At 41.3% G+C, this 22,326-nt stretch overlaps 2 protein-coding genes across 2 annotated transcripts in view; both read left to right on the forward strand.

The window, feature by feature from the left end:
• The first annotated feature begins 213 nt into the window (after window positions 1-213).
• Window positions 214-2,991, forward strand: rpl29 (ribosomal protein L29). The gene is made up of 4 exons (XM_086118836.1): window positions 214-267; window positions 678-730; window positions 882-946; window positions 2,801-2,991. The coding sequence occupies exons 2-4, from the start codon at window positions 694-696 to the stop codon at window positions 2,933-2,935; spliced, it is 237 nt and encodes a 78-aa protein (XP_085974962.1). The 5' UTR covers window positions 214-267; window positions 678-693; the 3' UTR covers window positions 2,936-2,991.
• Window positions 2,992-3,769: 778 nt separating this feature from the next.
• iars1 (isoleucyl-tRNA synthetase 1) overlaps window positions 3,770-22,326 on the forward strand; it is a 36,023-nt gene continuing 17,466 nt past the window's right edge. The window contains exons 1-19 of the mRNA XM_086118126.1: window positions 3,770-3,819; window positions 4,505-4,631; window positions 5,374-5,530; window positions 5,609-5,728; window positions 5,821-5,903; window positions 6,580-6,697; window positions 6,794-6,941; window positions 9,139-9,226; window positions 9,793-9,853; window positions 10,015-10,110; window positions 11,341-11,463; window positions 12,443-12,534; window positions 13,115-13,213; window positions 16,155-16,281; window positions 17,991-18,064; window positions 18,202-18,396; window positions 19,017-19,103; window positions 19,483-19,566; window positions 21,768-21,912. Coding sequence (XP_085974252.1) covers window positions 4,513-4,631; window positions 5,374-5,530; window positions 5,609-5,728; window positions 5,821-5,903; window positions 6,580-6,697; window positions 6,794-6,941; window positions 9,139-9,226; window positions 9,793-9,853; window positions 10,015-10,110; window positions 11,341-11,463; window positions 12,443-12,534; window positions 13,115-13,213; window positions 16,155-16,281; window positions 17,991-18,064; window positions 18,202-18,396; window positions 19,017-19,103; window positions 19,483-19,566; window positions 21,768-21,912 — 2,016 coding nt within the window. The 5' untranslated portion in view covers window positions 3,770-3,819; window positions 4,505-4,512. The remainder of the gene's footprint in view (window positions 3,820-4,504; window positions 4,632-5,373; window positions 5,531-5,608; window positions 5,729-5,820; window positions 5,904-6,579; window positions 6,698-6,793; window positions 6,942-9,138; window positions 9,227-9,792; window positions 9,854-10,014; window positions 10,111-11,340; window positions 11,464-12,442; window positions 12,535-13,114; window positions 13,214-16,154; window positions 16,282-17,990; window positions 18,065-18,201; window positions 18,397-19,016; window positions 19,104-19,482; window positions 19,567-21,767; window positions 21,913-22,326) is intronic.

Raw genomic sequence — 22,326 nt, forward strand, 5'->3', positions numbered from 1 at the left:
ATGTTTTTTTTAATCATACCTATGACTTACTGCAAACCATGATGTCTTCGAATATTATACATTTGCTTCAAATAGAATTAGTGGAGGCGCGCATGAGCTCTGACATGTTTAACATGAGCACAGGAGGACATCTAGTGGTTTGTCATGAACATTTACTTCGCCGACCCAACAACAGGGGGCAGTATTACAATTTAGAGCCAATTCGCCGCCAATTTATTTACTTCCGCAGTCGACTTCTTTCTCTTCCGGTTGTCGTCTGTTCTTGAAGTAGGTATCCAGCCTCTCTCCCGAAAATGTACAATTTTAATCTCCATCAATCTTCGTGTGCTTGCAGTGTCTGTACACCAACAGTGACTGTGTTTGAAAAAACACGTTACAAAGCACACGTGCGATGCACTATTTCATTCATACGATTCCTTTTTAAAAGGATAAATTCCTGTGAAGTTGTATTCCTGCGCTGAGCATTAGCTCGCTTCAAAATGACCATATGCCGTACGTAATCTATGAGGTTTTTAAATTAACGCCGTGCGTTTTTCTGCTAACCTGCTGTTGATATCAAATACTAACTTTAAAGTTGTCCTTGGTCAGTCCGTATAGCTCAACTTAGTAACGCAGATGTGGCCAGTAAATGGAGCCTTACTGGCATTGTTTAACTCTTACCTTTTAATTTATTTTAGGTAAACTACAGTCACAATGGCAAAGTCGAAGAACCACACGACACATAACCAGTGTAAGTATTTACTCATTCACCCGTAGCCTTCGCAGATAACATGCTTTTTTGTACATAGAGGTTATACGAGAGTCCCTCTATTTTCCCACAAACTCTAACTGCAGTTGTTACAGTTGTAATTTACTTTTCATGCCCTATTCTTGCCCCGCAGCTCGTAAGGCCCATAGGAACGGCATCAAGAAGCCCAGAGCCCATCGCTTTGAGTCCCTGAAGGGGGTATGTACTCTGCCACAATGTCAAAAAGATACACACTAGACAACATAAGAGAGAAACGGTGCTTGCTGTGGCAATCTTTCCAGGGCTGGGTGGACGGTATTTTCACGACCATACGGCGCACAGTATTAAAAGGCTTAGTGTCAATTACTGGTGCTTTTTCGATATTCAACACAGTCTCGTAGCCCTGCCGGCTTTTGCCAATCCATTCACAAATTGTGGTGTAACTCGCCCGGCGCTGCCTCCATGTCTTAGTAAAGCTGTGTTCGCCATATTGTTGTATTTCAAAATGCAAAGTATGTTTGTCCCTCAACACTTGCTGTAGCCCAAGCGTGTACATAGGAATGTGGGTATTGGTTGAGAGAACAGTCGGTAATTGAAGCCAAATGAGGCCGACAGAGCGGCAGAATAAAGGATTAAAATCACCAAGAAATCCTCTTTATTTAAGGTAATGTAGAACATTACACTTTTTGCTGCAGTTACGGCTATCTTTTCCTTGTAATCCACTGGAAGTTGCTGCGCCACGGTTGTTCATCCTTGCCTGGATGGATAGATGGTGCCGTTTCATAAAATGAAAGCACCATTGATTAGTTGATCTTGAATTCTCTCTGTGCATACCCAAAGCGACACGCATTATTAGGTGCCACGTCCATTTTGGAGAAAATTTAAGACTTTTAAGTGTGCCTTTTGGTTGTGAAAATACAGTACATGCATGCAACATATTGCCTGTTTCAAAGTGGCACGATGAGGACATGCGCCACCATGGAAATGGGTATTTCCAGATTGCAGTTAGGCCTCTTCCAAATCTGGATACCATATACTTATCTGTGGTTTTCCTGTGATATCACACACCACAATGTTGGAGGACCACACATTTTGTTTGGTGCCAAGAGTGTTTAAATCGGGAAGCTTTTCTGATCTCAGCTGCCAATTTGGAAGACAAACGCTGATCATGTGAACAATAACCTATTGGATATGAATCCAGTGTGAATGCACAGATTTGAAATGCAGAGGTATTTAGACAGGGCACAAGTTATCATTTGTAATACACTCACCTTTTCTGGTTCATACAAATATGACCATAAGAGAACCATTACAATAACCATGGACATATGTCACATTTGTCATGACACGGGGTGCATTCAACTACAGGCAGACATTTAAAATTCAAATAGCAAAAAAGTCCATCAGTGCATTAAACATTAATAGCTACAAATATGTAAATAATATGGGCTTTCTATCAATCAATGAAAGCTGACATATATCAAGAAGAATGGTGTGGATGAAATGGCTTTCTTTTTTTTACTTAACTGCAATCAATGGTCAATCTAGTCCCTTATGTTACCCTACCTGATCATATCACAAGGCTTCCATCTTTCGAACTACGGTTGAGATGTCAAACGCAAAATATTCTATTATACTCCCCAAAGGCTTAAATAATAAACATATTTTAGTGGCCATAAGACTTTAAGTCATGGATATGAATACAAATCTGGTAGTATGTAAAAAATGTTGAATGTTTTTCTTGAATTGTTCTAAATTATCTAAAAAATATAGAAAACATTCTAATTAATATATTATCATTTATTGAACTAATACAAATAAAACTTAATTTGAAGTTGTTTACCTGTCAGCTATTATTTCACTACTTTTAAGATAAGAAAACCTTTATTAGTCTCGCAATGGAGAAATTCCCAATTCACAGCAGCGAAGTTATGAAAGGAAGAAGTAGAACAACAAAATATAGGAGCTGCTGTTTTGCTATATTTTTAAGTTTTTGCTGAGGTATAGTTGACTTTTTTTGACTTCTTTTAATTGAAATAGTTTTTCTGAAGAGTTTTGTTTTTATGTTTGCAGATAGACCCCAAGTTCCTGAGGAACATGCGCTTTGCCAAGAAGCACAACAAAAAGGGCTTGAAGGCGGCGAGGAAGGCCGCAGCCGCCACTCAGAACGCAGCCGCCACTCAGAACGCAGCCGCCGCTCCGAAATGATCTGTTTGCTCGTGACCCTTGTGTTACCATCGCAATAAAGCAATGCTTTAAACAAACACTCTTCCGTTGTGTGATTTCTTCACTCGATGTCCAAAGCTCAGGGTGTCAATGCAAGGTTTAAATGAAGGGATGGAAAAATACATTGCTATGAAGGGCCAATAACAAGCTGCAGTAAATCTGTTGCATTTTAAAGACTGACTTGTATTGCATTATGAGAAAAAACGACAGGCATGAAAGAGGGCTGTTGTCGTTGTTTGACTGAAACTCGTTTAACATGTCAAGCAAGAATGATTACTTTAAAGAACACCGAAGAAAAAATGTACTGAAATGCTTCTTTTCGCATGAACAACGTTAACATGGTGAATAGTTCAATGGACTAAGGAATATCGAGGGATTTTCCTAGTTTCATGTTCCTCGAAATTTACAATACAATGCATCCTGATTTATACAGCGTTTTCGAAACAGCTGCAGCTGTAACAAAGCGCTTTACAAAACAGTTAACATAAAATAATAAACACAACATAGAAACACGGACAGTCGTGCATTCTTAACCACTTTTCCCTCCTACGCTTTGTTTGAAGAAGTTCTAGATGAAAGGAGAGAATCAAAGTGTCCTTTCACCAGTGGATTTATGCATCAAAACAACCACAACGCTGCAAAGGGATATAGGCCACTGAATAATCGCGCTGATTTGTGAGCGTCCTAATGTGAATATTGAGATTTCTATACTGTCTGAGGCGTGACGGTTACTATCCGAGTAAATTCCTACTTCCCTTGAGTACCTTGAACATCACATCAGTTCCGCCGGTGTCGTCACTTCCGCTGACGCTGACACCGACTTGCATCATTTCTCGTGTGTCTTGTCAACCAGAGGTGGGCAGCATGTGAGTTAACCATTCAGATTCACTCAGCGTCAAATAAATGGTCGGATAGTTCCACGATTGTGGCAAAATTCTGCACCTTTGTGTGTTATTAGAACGCCTTCCTTTCATCAACGCAGGACGCTTTTTGTTTCGAGCAAATTTACTTAAACATTGACCGGCTAACTTACCATGCTAGTTAACTTCAAAAAGGCGTCAATACTTTGAAGTGAACTTGAACCATCTTTTCTGAGCGTATATGTCGGGCTTCAAACTTAAAATGACAAACCTTAATGTTGGGTGATAAGGTGTGTTGACAAATTGTGGGGAACTAATTGACTTGTTAGCACTCCTAAAACACAACAAATAAGATGCATTGATTTGTTATGTATGTTGCACTGGCATGAATCAGTCTGCCAGGTTCCTGTTCAAAAGAGCACGTTTTTGTAACTTATTGGCCATAATTACTGCGATTGATACTGACATTCTCTCATGTCGAGTGGGGGAAAAAATAATTCATGGAAAAAAAAGCCGAAACCCCTAAATAATCATTTTCATTTGATTTAATTAGTATTTTCTGGAATTATGAATATATGAATCTGTTTTATATCTGAATGAATGACTGTATTTTGACTGTGAAGCACTTATGAAAAGTGCTGCATACATTTGCTATCGAGGGCATGACGCATTGTCTTGTGTTGATGGACAGACACCATCATGGTGGAGCCGGTGCCTGAGTCCATCAACTTTCCCTCGCAAGAGGAAAAGATCCTGCAGCTGTGGAAAGACAAAGACTGTTTTTACGAGTGCCTCAAACAATCTAAGAACAGGCCCAGGTGAGCAAATGGAGGCATCTCAGCCTCTGCTAAAGCCATAGCACTACTTGTCTAACTAGTTGTTCTGGACTGACTTTTAACTTTTATATTTTATCTTGACTTTTATCGAGAGTAATGGAATTAGCTTTAGGCTTGGTGTCCTGACCTAAACCTGCTTCCCATAGCAGATTATGATTATTTTTGCATATTTAGATCCATGGTAATGTTTTAGTTTTAATGGATTAAAAATACTTTTTTTTTTTTTAGATTCTAGAGTGATAGCTGCACCCAGATACTATTATAGACTGAATAGGTGGCAAGTATTAGCATCTGCCACAGGGTACCAAGTCAGAGCAATACATTAATGTGGTCGAACTCTGCTTTTAAATGTTAAATGTTCGCTTGCTCATTACTGTATTACTGACTGTCACGATGTTGAATACTTGCTAACACTGGGTATCAGTGTGGACACACACACACACACATACAGATTTAATGCTCTGATGCTTGCTAAAAGCGAGGTGTACTGTCGACAATCTCTCGGACTGTTCCACTTCACTGTACGCAGCTGAACCACTAGTCCAGAAGTAAAATATTTAAATTTAAAAAGCAAAAAGGTTAAACGCAGCAATGCTCTGGCATGCCCTCCAAATCACCGCTCTTAAATGTCCACTCATCAAGCCCTGATCAAAATTTGAACATTTTGGCCTAACCTCACCATTAATTGCAATCACATAATAGTGATATCAATTTCCCCCACCAGGTACACCTTTTATGACGGCCCACCCTTTGCCACCGGTCTACCCCACTACGGTCACATCCTAGCGGGTACCATCAAAGACATTGTCACCCGCTTTGCCCACCAGAGTGGCTTCCATGTGGACAGACGTTTCGGCTGGGATTGCCACGGCCTGCCTGTGGTAAATAATACTGCATCTTGTTGTTGCTGCTTTTCACTTATCCTCCGAGAACTTTGCGATCAGCTATGTGTGTTGTAGGAGTATGAGATCGATAAGACTTTGGGAATCACAGGCCCTGACGACGTCGCCAAGATGGGCATCGCCGAGTACAATAAGCAGTGTCGAAATATCGTCATGAGATACTCTAATGAGTGGGAGGTGAGAGCGTGTTAAGATGTAAGAGTGTTTGTTGTGTTTTGGGAACTGCTAAATGTGAAACTTGGCAATGCTGTGTCATTGGTCATTGCCAGATCTCGGTCAATCGAATGGGCAGATGGATCGACTTCAAAAACGACTACAAAACTCTCTACCCATGGTTCATGGAGACCGTCTGGTATGTTTGCCCCGGAAAAAAACACCCATTTTCCACACAGTATTCAGGACGTGTGTGCTTATGACTCAAAGCGGACATGGACAGAGTATACATAATAGCACAATAAGATTATCAGTCATTGATTACATACAAATAACTTTGCTTTTCAATTCCCAGAATGCAATGCGCGGCGCGATGCATTTAATTCATGACGTTATAAGTCCATTAATCTTTGTGTTTTTGTGTTACCAATAGTTGAATGTTTCATATTAACACATTTGTTTGATTTATGTTACACAATGTTATTTTAATTCATTTATTTTATTTTGACAAAAACGAAACTTGGTTATACAGAGTGCCCCAAAAATGCCCGTACGAGGCGCTGCGACTGGAATGGGGAAACGGTTCTGGCTGCATTCGGAAAAAAACATCTCCATGAAACCACACACACTCAGAATAGTGCACGGACGTCAGAATGACTTGCCAAATGCTGTTCTGTCATGTTGACACAATCTAACAAGCGAAAAATGAATGCAATGTGGCAATAATGAACCCACTACCCACTAGTGTATTTGCATGGTATCCAGAACCTTCTATGATATGCTGTGATGAGCATATTAATGTTCCTACACTCACTTTCGTTTCTCTCGTTTCCCCCGCATTTCTAATGCTTTTTTTTGTTCTTTTTTGCTTTCAGGTGGGTGTTCAAGCAGCTGTACGACAAGGGTCTGGTGTATCGTGGTGTCAAGGTCATGCCTTTTTCCACTGCGTGCAACACACCACTCTCCAACTTTGAATCCCACCAGAACTACAAGGTCTGCACAACCGTCACATCTTTGACAGGACAGTAGTTCACAACAGAGTTAATAAAAAAACAAAAACACATACTTTTCCATCATGGCTGGTTACAGGATGTTCAAGATCCATCAGTCATCGTCAATTTCCCGCTGCTCGATGATGAAAATGTCTCTCTTATTGCGTGGACCACCACCCCGTGGACACTGCCCAGCAATCTGGCCCTGTGTGTCAACCCTGAAATGACTTATGTCAAGGTCCAAGGTAAGAGTCTTGGCACAAAATATCGACTTATAAATCAAATTCATGTTTCACCCATGGCTTGATTATTATGAACAAGAGTTTACATTTTTTACAATAAAATTACAATCTTATCATGAACGTTGTTTTTCTAAGGCAGGATGTTTCACAGACTTACATTGGATCCTGCTAGATTGTGCGTTTGTAGCTCATGTTGTGGCCGGTAAAATAGATCGAACTTGATGAGTCCCATCACTGTGTCATAGCCAGTGGCAAACAGCAGGGGGCACTGTTGAATCACTGAGCAAATGACTCAGTAACTGCACCGCCTGTGCTGCATGGGAGACCGCCTTGGAATACCAATGACTTTTTTTTCTTCTTTGCATCATTTCAGTCTCTTTTTATCCCTCATCCTCCTCGCTTCATCTCCGTCCAACATTTTCTGCCCGTTTGCCTTCACCCACCACCTGTTTTTGACCCGATGTCACTCTCGTGTTCGACGTCTCGCTACTCTCTCGGGCTTCTGTCAGCCCCTGCAAGTCCAATCCTCGCAATCATGTGTCCCACCGACGACACAATGAAACGTCTTCTTTTACCACGCTGTTACTATCTCTCCTCCATACACCTTTTAACTGCAAATTTGGTGTTTTGGGACTGTTCTGGTTCCCTGAATTGCAATGCCTCCAACAGCTCTGTCGCCAGTTGAGCAGTCTCACAGCACGGCCATTGTGTCCTTACCCGACCTTGACTTTTTGCGGCTGTGGCCTCGTTGTTACCAAGCTGGATACAACACCCCAATCAGAGTCCCCCTCCGAGTTAGCAGTTATGCGGAGAAGAGCATCACACGGTTGCTGTTTATCACACATGAAACACGGATCAATAAACATGAATCACTCTTGTCAGGGCCATTTGTTCCAGCTTTCAAAAATTAAGCAGAGCATGAGAAAAATCATCAGTCACGTGTCGCAAATGTAAACAGCTTAGAAGACACTAACGAGGAAGAATTGATTTGGAATGGCCGCTAAGCGTCCTGTGTCACGCTATTTGCCGAATGATCAATTATTATTTGTCTTGCTTCTCCCTTCTGTTTTTTTGTATGTTTTGTGGCATACAGCTTTGTCATGATATACAGATAGTAAAAACCTCCAATTTGAACACAATCCATGATCTGTAACAGTGGTCGATTCCCAAGTTGTTATAATTTCAAAATGCATTTCTCCATGTCAAGTGAGCCAAATAAAAACGTTTATTTAGCATTTTGTTAACTATGGAATGTTTTAAGTAGTGGTGTTCTGTGCAGGATTGTATGCTGCCGATTCTGGTCCTCCACGAGTGAGATTGTCTAATACCGTTTCCGATACTGGTCAAATGCATTAGCTGTACATCTAGAAATTTTGCAGCTGCTCAGAATTTCAGCGCTTTGTGAATTCGCCGCCATGTGACCTCACCGCTCATCTTCGAGGCTACGACCGCGAGGCGCTAAAACAGCAAAAAACTTCACCCCAAATCGTTGAGCCAAATCCCGCCTGGCCTTGAAATGAAGTAAAGTGAAGCAAGAGAGAGGACTAAATGGGGCTGCAGAATTGATCCAAATCTCTGTGTAACTCACCAATGGACAAATTATCGGCTCTTAGAAAACTATAGGTGCTTGTTTACATTCAAACTCAGCTTGTCGCCAACATGACTGACGTCAATGCATGCGGTTCTTGGAGATTTCAATTGTGTGCTTCTGATCGATAGCCTCACACAACAAGTGCAACGAGAGGCAATCAAACTCTCCTCTATCGTAAATGCCATTGTAAAAGGCATTTATTAGAAAAGATCATTTTATTAAGTTATTTGTGGTTGTATTTTAATTATTCACGTTTAGGTTTTATGTTACAGCTGTGCTTGTTGAAAGTGAGGTCGAGTTGAATGTTGTCCACGATTCCCAATGTCCAATGCTCATTTCCATCACACATTTCATCTTTGCCATCAAGTCGTGGTGACATTAAAAAACAAACAAACAAACAAATTAAAGAAAAAGCAACAACCTCTGGTGACATTGTTTGTTTTTTGGACATATTTTTCCAGAGCATTTTGGTTAAATTCTTACTTGGGAGAACACTTTTCCATCCTTTTCTTGAGTCACACCAAGAGGCTTGCATTTGAATAGTCCAAATTAACCTGCAACACAGTTACAGTTTTGCCTAGGTTTGCCTTTACATTTTTTCCCCCTCAGATAACACCACCAACAAGACGTACATCATGATGGAAGCCCGTCTGGGTGCGCTGTTTAAGTTGGAGAGCGAGTACACTCTCCTGGACAAGTGAGTGCTCAAAGAGACACATTTCAAACATGCAAAAGAGTGAGTTATGTGTCCTCCTTAGATGTACTGGTTGATAATTAAGCACAAGTCCCACTGAGCTTCCTCACACAACAGCACAACATCCATCCACCCATTTTCAAACCCGCTTATCATCATGAGGGTTGCGGGCATGCTGGAGCCTATCCCAGCTGTCGTGCGTGCGTGTATATATGTGTGTGTATAAAATACACAGTATACAGTATGTATATATAATATATATATATATATATATATATATATAGACCCACACACACATACACATACACATACAGTACATGAACAATTGTCAACACCATGTGCTCTGCTATGTGGCTGGCGAGCAGTCCAAGGTGTGCCTTGCCCCGTCGGGATGATGCGCCGGCTCACCTGACACCCTATAACGAGAACAAGCGCTATAGAAGATGGATAACGGATGCGTTTCTTGGATGGGAGTTCTCCAGCTTCACCTAAATTGTTTTCTGAAAACTTTTGTTTCCCCTCTGCTCTGGCTGACACGTGACTTTGAAGTGTGTTCCTTCCCTTTCCAGATTTCCTGGCAAAATGCTGAGTGGAAAAAAGTACAAGCCTCTTTTCAATTACTTTGCCAAGGTTAGTAAACTCGGTGGCTGTCTCCTACTTTTATGTGTTTGCTACAAAATGAAAACCTTTTTTTAATGTTTACATTTTTTTAATGGTCAACCACATACTGCCATTTATTATTTATATGTTTGTGTCCTTTCTCTGTCTATTTTTGCACCATTTCATCTCAGTGCGGCGAGAAAGGAGCATTCCAGGTGGTGACGGATAACTATGTCAAGGAGGAAGAGGGCACAGGAGTGGTCCATCAGGCACCTTACTTTGGAGCTGTAAGTACGGATGTGGAGTTGTCCATCTTTGTCTATAGAGGAGAACACAATCCATTATTCTGATCTGTTTTGAATTCACCATCATCTCCACAATATGATTGAAATAATTTGTTCTGTTGTTCATAAAAGTCACGCTTCAAGTGACATTTGAAAAATTGTTCGTCTTAAAAATGAATGGAAGTCTCTGCACTTCATTTACTTTTGTTTTTAGCCATTCTTGTACTGAGCAGCCAGGACAGGGGCATCCTGGATGTAACACTTTATTAATATTTCCCCACATTGATTCCCATGTAAGGTGGAATCACTTGTTTTCTTAATCCTCCAAATTATTGAATGGTGTCCCATTTCCACTGCAAATGCATCTTGGAATGTCTTTATTAATCCAAAATAGGCTTTGGGCAACTTACCTGTTCATTATGTTTGCACCAATAGTGACAAATCACAAGAAATATGCATATTTGGGAGTCTCGTTTGTGTAGAATATTTAGGATTTATATCGGGGAAAATAAAGGCAATGTTGCTCTGCGATCAGAAGTATTGGGTGATAGCGAGTTGAGTTATACGATCTTGTCAAGAGGGCTAAGGATTTCAAGGCTTGTCGGGAACCTTTTTTTGTTGCCGCCACACCCACTCATTCATCTTTCAGACCTTGAGTGTAAAGTATTGTAATCATGCTTCACTGCACATATTTTAGAGATGGCAGATCAATGCATTTCCTTTCCCTTAGAAGGCGTATTTCCATTTTTTTCTACGCTAATGTCCTGGAGCTGAGATGCCAAACGGCCCCATTGGCCATCCATCTTGTGCCACTTGACAGGCTGTTTGAATACAGAATGCATTAACAGTTGGAGAGCAATCAGCTCCTTGGCGCTGAGCTGTCACAGAGCAGCAGCAGCAGCAGTGGCGGCAATGTTTTGTTTCTAGCTTTGGAAACACACTATTTAGTATGGAGTTATTAGGTGCCTTTATGCTTGTGAGACAGCCTGCCAAAGTGGTTGGGTAATTACTTATTTTTAATCTATTTCATGAAGATAGATTGGGGGGAATCACATCATGAAAATGATGACTCTTAAGGTAATGCTGTAACCAGGGAGAAAATCTTACATTTATGACAACACAGTTTTGTGCTACACTCCATGACTTTTCGGATATTTTATAGCGGCTAACAATATAAAAGAGATGAATTAGCATTAATCCATGCTTGAATGTGGGTCCAATTTCCCCATGTAGGACGATTACCGGGTGTGCACTGAATACAGCATCATTCAGAGGGACCAGGCTCCGATCTGCCCCGTGGATGCCTCCGGCTGCTTCACTTCAGAGGTCACCGATTTTGCGGGACAGTACGTCAAAGTGAGTGACCCGTTAGCCCTTTGAGATTAGCTCTTTGACAATAAACCCCTTAACAGTATTGACAGCTGGTTTAATTCCATTTATTTTTTCCATGTTTTGATCTGAGCAGTTGACTATTTCTTCTCCCCGCTGTTGCTTTGTTTATGACTTGAAAATGCATTTCCATTTAGGACTAATGATCCCTTCCCGCTGTGAAAATGCGCCTTCAAGTATATTGTTCATTTTTCATTTGTTGTCTATTTGAGCTATTCTGAAAAGATGATGTGGGGATACTCAATTAACTAAGATGAACTGAACATAAATGTGCATTCACCAGCAATCGAAAAACAACCAGAAAACAATTAGTTAAAAAACTACCCGATTTGACCGCTTACATACTGTGTGTTTTCATGCTGGGGTTTTTTTTCTTGCCATTTTCAAAACTGGTCTTTTATTGATGTAGTGCTCACACTTAGTGAACCTAAGCACACCATACATGCTGACTGAGAAACCGCCTAATCGGATGCTTATTTTGTGCCCATTGAGGTTCAGATGATAGCGTGCACACTTGACAACACCACACTTGACCTCTCTCTCTCTCTCTTTCTCTCTCTCTAATCTTTCACTTGGTATAGCAAATACCTTGACCAATGCCCCACAATCTTGATGTTGATTGACAAAAAAAAAAATAACAACAAAAAAAAACTTTATAGATGCCTATTTGCTGCGTATGCCATTTTTGTTCATTTCAGAATTACCCATTATTGTACCCTGTCGGGAGAATGATGGCTCGTGGAATACATTGCATTTCTGGTTATCTTTGTACAAATAAATAAATAAAAATGGACGCTGTAAATGCTGGATCGGCAACCAACACTTGTTCGAAACAAACATTTAGATTGGAATTACATTGCTCCTGTTTCATGTATTTCATCCATGTTTGTCACATTTTTTATTACTGCGTGAATTTTTTAACTATGTCGGATTTTGCCTGGTGTAGGATGCCGACAAGAACATCATCAAGTTGCTGAAGGAGAAGGGTCGCCTTGTCAACTCCAGTTCTTTCAAACATAGCTACCCGTTCTGCTGGAGGTGAGACATGGCCAGATTGCTTACTGTGATGATAGCCTCTTGTGATTACTGACTGCCGATAATGGGAATTACGGGTCACACATTAAATACTACTTTTTTTATTTTTTTTTTTTTGTGGCAGCAAACCGCGAGACCTCCTGTGAAGTCGCAGCAGAGTTTGTCAATTAACGGTTTTCAAATGGACCGCAGGGTCAATAATTGTTTGCGGTCTCTGTTCAGAATCAATTCAAAGTCAGTGTGCAAGAACGGTAATAACCTTTCAAGGTCCCACATTAGCAGAACTTCAATTCATTAACTACTCTCGGAGCAGCAATTGGGTTAATTAAGCTCATCATATTCACGGATGTCAAGCCACTAGTAGATGCAAACTCACAGAGATGAAAGTCTTTATTTATTAACCCCTCACCATCTGAATTGTGGAATATATTTAAGTAACGGTACTGTATTTCGTTTGATTAGAAGAAATGAATGTGTAAAAATATAACCTATGTTCTCGTTTATATTATGATATGATACGACCTATATTTCTGTCGCTAATGTGAGTCATTTCTTTGATTGTAACGGGTACATTTGCCTGCAGGTCAGACACCCCCTTGATCTACAAAGCTGTGCCCAGTTGGTTTGTCCGTGTGGAGCACATGGTGCAGAAGCTTCTGGACAACAATGGACAATGTTACTGGTAAGACTTGATCTGAATGGCGTACTCATCACCCAATGTTTGCTGAATATGCATGCCCAGATGATGGACATCAAATTCTTGCGTATAAATATATTTTCATATAGTACATACAGTAAAATAAATGAAATGCCAATTGTACATGATGATAATCGCGATAGCGGAATGTGGAGTAGAACTAAATGTCGATATGAAGGCTCACCAGCCAAGTGGTAATACCCCAGGTGCTCCCAGTGCTCTTTTCTGAGCGGCTGGTAATGGGACTGTCAAACTGAGATGAATGACTAGCCACTAGGAAGGTGAAGACACATACACACACACACACACACACACACACACACACACACACACACACACACACACACACACACCGAAAGGGCGAGATTGACGCACACTACTGTAAAGGATAAATTCATTTCCTGTGGCGTAATCCTGGTACACTTAATTTCACAGCAACCAACCTTCTCCATTTGCATTTTATATGACGTGACTTTTAATATGCTCTGAAAACCAGCAGATCATTATTGATATTTTTATGTAGTACATTAAAAATGTGTTTTTGGTAGTGATGCACGAAATGAAACATTTAAACCGAGACCCCATCATTTTCTGCTTTGCATGGCCAATGTGGCCAGCTATTCAAAAAAAAGTTGTATCTTACCAATATATCTGTTGTTGCCTATTTTGCTACTTTCTGAACTCTTGTCACTTGAGATGCTGAGGCAGTGAGCATTTTTAGAAGTTCTGATACTTAAGTTGGTTGCATTTTTTTTAATCACCCCCACTTGTGGTTTATACAGTCTATATACTTCATATGTAAAAATAAAAGCAATGAAATCGTACAAAAAGAGCACTGTGGACGTGTGAGCGTGCATTTGTGAGTCTTGACTCCCACGGAAGCGAAGAAGTTGACAGGCAGGAGAGGGAAGCAGTGCGAGCGAAACAAATGTTCATGCAAATGACTATTTACCGTGTCCCCCCCCCCCCCAAAAAAAACTATTGTGTCCATTATTTCCTCATCGAACTCTAAGTTAATATAGAGCTGCAATTCGAAAAGGTGTGAAATACAATATGTATTACCTCAACCATATACAGTAGAATGGTATGTTGATAATACAATTTCCATAATGCCGGATTTAGCTGACACGCTTTTGGCCTTCAAACATGCGCTATTATGCAACTTTCTAATTAAAACTTTCCTCCAGTGCCTGTTAAATAATTGAAAGGACGCTTTTTGATTAGACGCACCACTTCTGCTCCCGTGAAGATTTTTAATTCCGCCAAGATTGTCTGTCAGCGAGCGTTGCCGGCTCATCAGCATCGTCGTAGAAAGGAAAATCCTCTCTGGGTTCCGTGTGCTTTCATATCACGTTCGTGTTCGTTGATCAGAGGCTAAAAAAAAAAGCCCTTCAGCAAGCAAAGTGCTTGTTATCATATCCCCACAGTCATTTGTTCGGCTTGTCTCGCTTTTGCTTATTGGCGCAGCTGTCTGGCGAAGGCTAAGTATCTATTAGGACCTTCTTCTGGGTAAATCAGCGAGCAACCTAACGAGTACTCGGAGAAGAGCGCATCTCTTCAGTGGACGGTTGCTCGGCTATCTTGCCTACCACAACTGGACATAATGACAAATAGATGAAGCAGATCAATCTGTTTGTCCTATTTAGTCCACTCTCCCCCATTCCTTCCTGTTAAGCCAAAGCGGCCCCCCCAAACAATAAAATCACGATGCGTCTGCACTCTACAGCCATCCGGCGTCATGTAATGACATGCGTACTTATTGTTTGGAGTGAAATGCCTTGACTCCAGTGAGACAGTCGAGGCACCCGAAGTGATTGGGGCAAATTGGAGAGCATCATTTGGCAAATAACCAGCAGAGATGCAGTTGACTGAATCTCAAACATTCGAGCACACAAAGAATTTGAGGCATGAGGATTGGATGTGTTGTCAAAATGAACACATTTTGCTAACGCAAATCTTAACATGTTCAGATTTTTGGAGCCATAAACTAAGTATAATTTTAAACCTGAATTATATAATAACTGATAACTCAAACCTCCAAATTCCCTTCTCATTCGCTGCCGTGTTCCGTGATGGATGTGTTTTAGTAAATGCCGGAGAAATCTGCATTTAAATTGTAAATACTCTTCTCTGCTTCGGTAACCTCTTGAGTCCCCTGTCTCACCAGAGCTTCTGAGGCTTCAAAGACAAGACTGCACACTTAACATCCTACACGGAGCAAGAGAAAAAGGGAGAAGGTGGGGGTGGGGGAGTACGGGGACTTGGTCAGCAGCAGCAGCCAAAAGAAAAATCATTAAATGATATATTGGGGGCCTAAATAGAAATGCCTGCTACAAATGGGAATTGATGAACTCATTGCTTAGTAGGTGGACGCGGAAGACGATTTATCTACCCTCCTCCTCCTCCTCCTCCGCCACCACCACCTCAATCTCAGTTTACACTCATGAGCAACACCGCCGCGGCATAGAGAAGAGCATAAGACAAGTAACCAATGAGGTGAAAGTATGCAAAAGAGACCCATTTCGCTTTTCTGCGCTACATTATATACCAGTGGTACTCAAAAATCCCAAACGGCCACAAAAAGTGAAACCAGTGAGAACACTTGTGACAGCATTGTACGACCGTAATATCCTAAACAACAAAATTATGAACAAAACAAAAATGCTGTCTTTATTTTACGATCATTTGGAGTGTCATTGAAAAGGTGAATTGCTACACTTTAGCTGTCATTTCCTCTTTTTGTCTGCCTTGAAAAATCGTTTCCATCACTCCATTGATGCATGCTTTTTTTTCTGCATCCGAAAATGGCTTGCAAGGAACAACCGGTTTTAAATTGTGCCTACTACAGTGATCATAACCCTGTTTTGTATTAAAAACAAACAAAAAAAACAACAGCAACACTCACAATATCGTACCTCTCTTGCAGGGTTCCCGATTTTGTGCGCGAGAAGCGCTTCGGCAACTGGCTGAGAGATGCGCGCGACTGGGCCATTTCCAGGAACCGATACTGGGGCACGCCGATCCCCATGTGGGTCAGCGACGACTATGAGGAGGTGAGGAGAACACCAGAGATGCCGAGATGTTTCACAAAAATCAGCAGGCGCTCAGCATGACAAGTCACGATTGAAAAGCTATCCACAGTTGAAACCAGTAACTTGCATTCTTGCTCTACAATTAGTCATTTTGATTAATTTATTGGTGAGCCTTGGTATGAGTGTTTATCATGGATGATATGCATTATGATGGTTAGCGTTGCTATTGTGTGACCACTGTTTCCAATGTGTAGCGTGAATACATATTACATGGTGTCCACGTCCCCTCCGGGCACCATTACAAAGTACCTCCATAAATTAAAATCATGCATAATTCATTTATATAAACAAGAAACTTAATGCATTCAGGTTTCACATCGTATTGGTGAGGGCACCTTCGAAGGAATACAATGCAAACAGCAATGAAATGGAAAGAAAGAGAGCAAAGATGATGATGGAAGATGGAGAAAATAATAAATTGCACAATACAGAAAATGGATGCAATGAAGCCTCCACAGTTGAACGCAGTCCATTGTGTGATGCTGGCTGACCAATTTCAAAACGATTTATCCCATAGGAAATCATTTCAAGGAAATTGGTGTGTGCCAGGTTTGTGCTGAAGTTAACCACTGATTAAAGTAAAAATAGAATTACTCACTTTTTTGCAGGTGCCTCAAGGTATTCTGTTGGAACGCTCGTATTTTATTTGACTTTTCTGGAATATATTTTTCCGGAACATTTCTGATTGAACTTCAAATGTTACCTACCACCTTTGGGGCTTTCAACTTTGGACTGTATTGAGCAGCCAGATCTATTCAGTTCATGACGTGGTTCTCTTGCGTCGGGTGCCATTCAAACTAGGACTGCCACTGATCACAGTCAAAATCAAGCTGATGGTGTGAAGTCAAGTGAACTTAATAAAGCTTTCACAATGTTTGTTTTTTTAAATTGTAATTTATTTTTTTTTAAGTTGGAAGAAGTGCTGGTCCCTGGGCTGAAAGAGAGACAGCTCGCGACCTCCTTGCTGGAAATAGCGATGTGTCTGTTTCCAGAGCACTCTCTGGTGCTTGTCACAGTCTTAACCATCCCCGGCAACAGCAAACTCGCACACGCAAAAATTGTCTCTTTGTGGTTGCCAGCATGATTTCATCCCCCAGTAGCCATTCTTTTAGTTTTTGTCAGTTCTCGGCTCGGTGTGAATATTGTGTTTTCAGTCTTATGATACCTTCTTTGTGTCGGATCAGGATTAGCACTAGCATCTATCTGGGCCATGTTGCCTACCTTGTGCTGCCGAAACTAGAGCAGAGCCCCGAGGCTGGCTCTCTGCGGAGAGCATTTTATGAAGTTGCTCTGAAGGTGTTAACAAAGGCCGACTTTTAAAGTGAATTTACCTGTTTTCAACTCAAGGCTGGTCAAATTCTACATCCACTGCATGACCTATCCTGTCTCACCAAACTCAACATTAAGTACGCCAACACGAGCTCTATCAAAAATTTGGTCTTGACAAATTAGATCTGAATTGACTAATAGAGGTATTGATTTCAGAATGTGTTTGTTGTTGTGCATGTTAACTGGGTCGTGTGACATATACCTGCTCATAGTAGCACTGCAGGTCTGAACCACTGCTAACGACAATAATTGCATTGTTCAACTAATAATGCTCTCGCAGACTCAATCAAATGTGAGCCTTTATGCTGCCTTACTCAAATTTCACTGTGTGTGTTGATCAGGTGGTGTGTGTCGGCTCCGTTGCCGAACTGGAGGAACTTACCGGAACCAAAGTAACCGACCTGCATCGGGAGAGGTGAGTGGTCAAGCCTAAAACCTCACATTGGCACAGGACTGACTATGAGCTGCAATCAAAACTAACTCTTTCTTTGAACCGCCTAAAAAGTGAGCTCTGTTGTAATTTCGCGCCTTTTGCGCTCACGCCCACCCCAGCATTGACCATCTGACCATCCCCTCGCGCTGTGGCAAAGGTGCCCTGCGCAGGATCACTGAGGTGTTCGACTGCTGGTTTGAGAGTGGCAGCATGCCCTACGCCCAGGTCCACTACCCCTTCGAAAACAGGAAGGAATTTGAGGACACGTTCCCAGCGGACTTCATTGCTGAGGGCATCGACCAGACCAGGGGGTGGTAAGTGGACGGGAGGGAAATGCGAATGGAATCTTGGAGACTGATGAGCAAACACATTCATTGGAGGCAGGAGAGTAGAGCATTAATAGATGGATAATCCTAGCAAATATTTGGATCTCTCTGCTTACTCATCAACTGTGAAATTACATCATCAAATGTGTGTGTGTGTGTGTGTGTGTGTTTTTTTTTTAATGGATTGCCAATGTCAAGAAATTGCATCATTAAGAAAGCCATCCGGAATTTGGCACTAGTTTGACGTCCGTGTCGTTTTGATTTAAATAATCCCCCCTCACGGCAGAATTTTTCTTTTCGTTTTCTAAACTTGGAGCATATCAAATCCAAAACCAAAGTAGAGCTGCACAACTTTGATTCACTTCTGATAAGACCACAAATACCATATAATGCTCCTCGGGAGCAGTCAATTGCATAGTCACCATAGGCCGTAAAAAACGTTAAAGTCACATCCCACAACGGTGGACATGGTGAGCGGTGGCTCATTTGCATTAAACGGCACCCTCCCTCCCCCAACTCTGTCTGTTTATAGAGTTTTAAATATTTAATTTGTGGAGAAATAGTATATAATGTTCCTTTCAAAGCTTCTTTTCTGTGTCCCTCTTTAGGTTCTACACCCTGCTTGTGCTCTCGACAGCCCTGTTTGGCAAACCACCCTTCAAGAATGTCATCGTGAATGGCTTGGTACTTGCTAGGTTAGTATTCAATCTTGAGAAAGATTCCCCCTTGCCTCTTTCCATTTTCTTGCCAGTATTCTTATATTCTTGTACGTCCCCTGTCCTTTCACCTGCCTGTTCACCTGCTGCTGGTTCAGATCATGACGCTTTGTGCGCTATGACATTTAGTCCCTTAGAGGTGCTCATCAATTAGGGCTCTTCTCTTCCACCCCTTCCTCCTTCCTCAGCCCTGAGCGCTTAACGCAGCAACGTGCTCACAGGCCTGCTGACCTGGAAGTACTCCGCTAATTTGAAAACCCAAGTGCGCGGTTACTTAGATGTATTTTTACGCATGCGTGCTTGTGTACGTTGTACGTGTGTGCATATTAACGCCTTTACCCCTCTTCCACGCCCTCAGCGATGGACAGAAGATGAGCAAGCGCAAGAAGAACTACCCGGATCCGAACCTCATAGTGCAGAGCTATGGCGCCGATGCCCTCAGGTCAGCTCTTGCGCTTGAATGTGAGCAAGTGTGATTGTGCGTTTCTGAAGCATGAATAGCTGCGTGCCGGTGGCTGTGCATGCGTGTGTATATATGCGTATGTGTATGCTAACCTACCTTATGTCATTAGCTGGCGTGGTTTTGAAAGAATCGCGAGCTACACCGAACTGTCACAGTCCTACATAATGTACACACGCACGCACGCTCACGCAAACGGCACACGCATACTCACACGCACATTCCTCTTTTGCCCTGAGCAGTAGAAGCACCGTGGCATATGGCCTAATGAATAAAGCACCACACAGTTGCACCATATGTTCACATACACAGGGCGAAAAGTGAGTTGCAGAGAGAAATATAACTGTTTGTTTCTCTCTAGAATACAGTAAAATAGACTCGGGCTTTGTGGGTCTCCCAATGGGATAATTCCAGTTTTATATTGCAGCCGCTATGTGGACCGTTGCAGCGCACAGGAACGTATTTTTACAACATCGGGGAAGAAGTTGAGCGGAAGTGTGTGTGTGGCATCTGTGCATGATTACTAATGATGATACTAATATACAGTATGGAAATGTATCCACATAGGAACTGAGAACTGTACATGCTTAATCCTAAGGGCACGCATGCGTTGAGCTGTCAAACATCAGAGTTGAATTTGAGGTATAAAGACTTGAGACTTGAAGCGAAACGCCTTACTGCATCCGCACGAATATTTACTGTGCAAATGCTTGCGGATGGGGCATATGTATCATCTTTCCATTCGGAAAAACAAGCGCGCCTTGGTACAGCAACGTTAGACAAGCTAAAACATACTTTACATGTAACGCACTGAAACATGACATGATGGGGCGTTCAGTTAGGGACTTGTTATATCAGGACTATTTATTGATGCATGGATAGATTTTTTTGTGACATACAAAGCGTATGACTCTTGCTCTTCTGTTCATATCGTCTTTTTAGTGTAGTCTATCGTTTTGTCTATTTACATTTGGAATGTTAAAATTGAAACAGTTGGGCCGAAAGGTCATGGATTCATGAAGAAAATAATTTGTTCTTGCAACACTTAAAGTATATGCTCTAATTGAATAAATATCACCGTAGGATGCCTTGACATGTCCTCATTTGCAAATTTTCCATATTCATTGTATTAAGCAGATGCCATGTTAGATAATGGGCACACGAATTGGGAAATATGTCAACTCGCTGACGGCGCGGTTGTTTTCTAATGCAAACATTTCATCGGCACACTGTAACATGATTCCGTTAGCAAGCTCACTGTGCACCGTTCGACAAATATATTTCCAATTTGTGAAATGTTTTCATATCAAATGATATTTCACTGTGACAGAAGCTTGACAACTTCCACTGATGAAAAAGCACAGTCGTTAATATTTATTCTGCAATTATCCACTGCCACAGTCTCCATTGAAGAGAAACAGTAGGTTTTGTAAAGGGGCAGTACAGGGTGGAGAGCAATTTCAGCGACAGCTGCAGGATACTCATTAAGTTTATGAAAATTCAAGATGTATCACCAAAGTAACTTGTTTCATCAAATAACTTTTGTTTTGCCCGGTCTGCTTCGGTTTTTGCCCTTTCTCAACTTATCTCCGTAATAGTGTGTATTTCCTTTGAAACTCCAAAATGTCAGTATTGCACCATTGTGTGTTGTCTCCAATCATGCGCATTTAATGAGTGAGACTTGGTGAAACTTTTGCACACTCCACAAGTTTATTGTAACAGAATAACTCGACATGAATGCTTCTGACTGGCAGACAGCCAAACACCTTCGCAGTTTTAAGTCATCACGGATATCTGTAGCAGCCCACCTAGGCAGCTGACGCAAAACTGTCATTGCACGCCAATGGCTCGTTTCATATATGTCATCGGGAATCATACTGATGAATTCTATTTGTTGCAAAACTAGAGTTGTAAGAATTACCGTTTTATCACTTCTTTCACTCTTTTGGGCACAATGCAACGTGATTAGCATTTTCAATTTTATGGTATTGGAAAGCAAGTCGATATTAAGTGTATGGTGGTCCGCTCAAATCGATGTTGATTGAAGAAGCCATAAAATAGCCCGTTTTATTCATTACTTAATTATTATTATATATATATACAGTATATTTTTAATGCAAGCGCAATACAAACTGCCTCAACGCATGCCCGCCATCATTTTTACTGTCTCTGTTTCACTGCAGACTGTATCTCATCAACTCCCCTGTGGTGAGAGCGGAAAACCTGCGTTTCAAAGAAGAGGGCGTTCGAGATGTGTTGAAGGATGTCTTCCTGCCGTGGTACAATGCCTATCGCTTCTTGGTGCAGAATGTGCAAAGGTTACAGAAGGTACCTGCTCTTAATGAACATCACAAAATGCCACGTCTCTCCAAACACTCACGCAAGTCATTCTTGACAGCCTCCAATCGCAGGTTTTAAAAACAACAAGACATGTTTGATGGAGTAACAATCTCAGCCTAATAAATTCACTGCTCATTGGTACAGAACAGTAATTAGCTTTGATTAATAGAATGAAATAATCTTGTAGAAAGGTGAAGTAATTAGTCCCTGTGGTGTTGTTTATCTGGAAATTATGCATTTGGGTGCGTATTTAACATTGTAGTTTAAAAAAAAAAGCCACCCTCTGCCGGGGGGAAAAAAAGCATTAATATTCTGCATACTCTTTATCGTGAAGATCCAATTAGGTATTGGCCCATAAGCAGTTCTTTTCACACACAAAGTAATTACATCACATTGCATTTG

Source organism: Hippocampus guttulatus, chromosome 8 (genome assembly GCF_054856545.1).
Source record: "Hippocampus guttulatus isolate MCC_2025c chromosome 8, RoL_Hgut_1.0, whole genome shotgun sequence".
Taxonomy (NCBI): domain Eukaryota; kingdom Metazoa; phylum Chordata; class Actinopteri; order Syngnathiformes; family Syngnathidae; genus Hippocampus; species Hippocampus guttulatus.

Coding starts and splice junctions, on each gene's coding strand:
- rpl29 (XM_086118836.1), top strand. CDS start 694: ATGGCAAAGTCGAAGAACCACACGACACATAACCAGT. Junction 731..881: donor CCACACGACACATAACCAGT/GTAAGTATTTAC, acceptor CTTGCCCCGCAG/CTCGTAAGGCCCATAGGAAC. Junction 947..2,800: donor GCTTTGAGTCCCTGAAGGGG/GTATGTACTCTG, acceptor TTATGTTTGCAG/ATAGACCCCAAGTTCCTGAG.